This window comes from Ricinus communis, chromosome 5 (genome assembly GCF_019578655.1).
Source record: "Ricinus communis isolate WT05 ecotype wild-type chromosome 5, ASM1957865v1, whole genome shotgun sequence".
In the NCBI taxonomy this organism is placed as follows: Eukaryota; Viridiplantae; Streptophyta; class Magnoliopsida; order Malpighiales; family Euphorbiaceae; genus Ricinus; species Ricinus communis.
Window position 1 is genome coordinate 13,653,680 of NC_063260.1, and position 2,199 is coordinate 13,655,878.

At 36.8% G+C, this 2,199-nt stretch overlaps 1 protein-coding gene across 1 annotated transcript; it reads left to right on the forward strand.

Moving 5' to 3' along the window:
* Positions 1-351: 351 nt before the first annotated feature.
* LOC125370006 (uncharacterized mitochondrial protein AtMg00810-like) lies at positions 352-1,326 on the forward strand. The gene has a single exon (XM_048373566.1). The coding sequence runs from the start codon at positions 352-354 to the stop codon at positions 1,324-1,326; it is 975 nt and encodes a 324-aa protein (XP_048229523.1).
* Positions 1,327-2,199: the final 873 nt, after the last annotated feature.

Consider the following 2,199-nt stretch of genomic DNA (forward strand, 5'->3'; position numbering starts at 1 on the left):
ATAGACTATAATGAAATCTTCGCCCCGGTAGCCAAGTGGGATACGATCAGATCTTTATTGGCTCTTGTTGGGCACCATGGATGGAAAATTCATCAGCTTGATGTGAAAAGTGCTTTCCTCCATGGGGAGCTCTCAGAGAAAGTCTTTATTGTACAACCCCCAGGCTTCGTGGTTCAAGGAGAAGAGCATAAAGTATATAAGCTCAAGAAGTGGCTTTGAAACAAGCTACCAAAGCCCTGGTTTAGTAAGATAGAAAATTACTTCTTGACTGAAGGCTTCACCAGATGTCCATATGAACACACTCTGTTCATTTATGCCCACGAATCAAATGTACTTCTTGTGAGTCTGTACATGGATGACATCATGTTTACAAGTAGCAGTGAAAGGCTTGTGAGGGAATTTAAGGCATCTATGCAATCCAAGTTTGAAATGTCTGACTTAGGCCAAATGAAGTATTTTTTGGGTGTAGAAGTCAGTCAAGGTGATCAAGGAGTTTTCATATGTCAGAGGAAGTACACGAATGAGCTCCTTGATAAATTTGGAATGGTAGACAGTAACCCGGTGAGAAATCCTATTGTGCCAAGGACAAAGCTGAGTATTGAGGGAGATGGAGTGCCTGTGGACGAAACTCAATACAAACAGTTGATAGGCAACCTGCTATTTCTCACGGCGACCAGACCGGACATCATGTTTGTGGTGTGTCTCTTGAGCAGGTATATGGCAAAACCTACAAGGCTACACATGATGTCTGCAAAACGTGTGCTAAGGTACATAAAGGGGATCGCGGAGTTTGGCATACAGTATCACAGAAAGGGGCAGGGGCGCCTAATTGGATATACTGATAATGACTTTGCCAGGGACAAAGATGATAGGAAGAGCACCGGGGGTTATGTGTTTTTCTTGGCGGGAGGAGCAATTTCATGGGCGTCCAAGAAACAGCCGGTTGTAACTTTGTCAACAATCGAAGCCGAGTTTGTTGCCGTTGCTTCATGTGCTGCACATTGTATATGGCTAAAGCGAGTCCTTGAGCAGATGGGATGGGGCGAGAGTGTTGCAGGGGCAACTACTGTGTTCTGTGACAATAATTTCACCATTAAATTATCCAAAAACCCTGTACTGCATGGATGGAGTAAGCACATCGACGTTCAGTTCCATTTTCTCAAGGATTTGGTCAAAGATGGAGTTGTGGAGCTGGTCTACTGTGGTACCAAGGTTCAAATAGCTGATATTATGACCAAGGAGTTGGGGCTTGAAGTTTTTGAACAGCTCAGAACTCAGCTTGGAGTCATGAAGAATGAGAAAGCTGTGGGAGTTGCTGGTGTTTAAACTCAACTTAAATATGTTGAGTTTAAGGGATAATTTGTTAGGTTTATATTTATTTATAATTCCTTAAGTCATGTATATGACATGTTGTTCAAGTCAGTCCTGTATTTCCAGTCTTTTAATTTGCTGTCATTTAGGCTAAGTTTGTCAAAGCTGTTAGCCCATTTGCAGTCGTAGTTAAGCATAGTGGACCGAGTAATTAGGAGGCAGTTTGTGTGTAATTAGATGTGGTATATATTGCTGCATCAAACTATGAAATAATAGATATTTTTTCTTTTTGTGCTCGGCAATTCATTTGTTGATTTTGACATATTTTATATTCACTAAGAAAAAAAACATTATCAGCCAAGTTTTCAAAATTAAGAATCCCAATTCATAAAATTTAAAAATTACTTTGAAATGCGACTTTTCCTGAAATTATTACCATAAATTTGGTTTTAAGGTTACTAACTATAAGAGATTTTTGTGGAAATTATATATAGTTATTCAGGGTATTTTAAAGTTTTAATGATATATATTTTACATATAATATGGTAAAATATGTATTTTTTATTTCCCATTAGTTTACTTGTCCAACTTCAGATAATATTTTTCAATAAAGAAAAATATAGAGAAAAATACTTAAAAAAAGCTTAAATAAAACTGTTATTGTGAAAAATCCAAAATTAAGATGCATAAACTGCTATTTGTTGGACTAGCAGAGAATCGCTATTCACACAGGAGCAATTTAATTATTTTGTATAATCATTAGAATTTATTATTAGATTTATCATGGAATAATATTTAGTGGAGATAAGGAAATATATAGTTTTTTCTATTAAATAGACTTATATTAGTATACTCATTTTTTAGAGAGACTTATTTTGGTGGAGGACT

What these genes read in the sequence shown, in the direction of transcription:
- LOC125370006 (XM_048373566.1), top strand. Translation starts at nt 352, where the DNA reads ATGGATGACATCATGTTTACAAGTAGCAGTGAAAGGCTTGTGAGGGAA.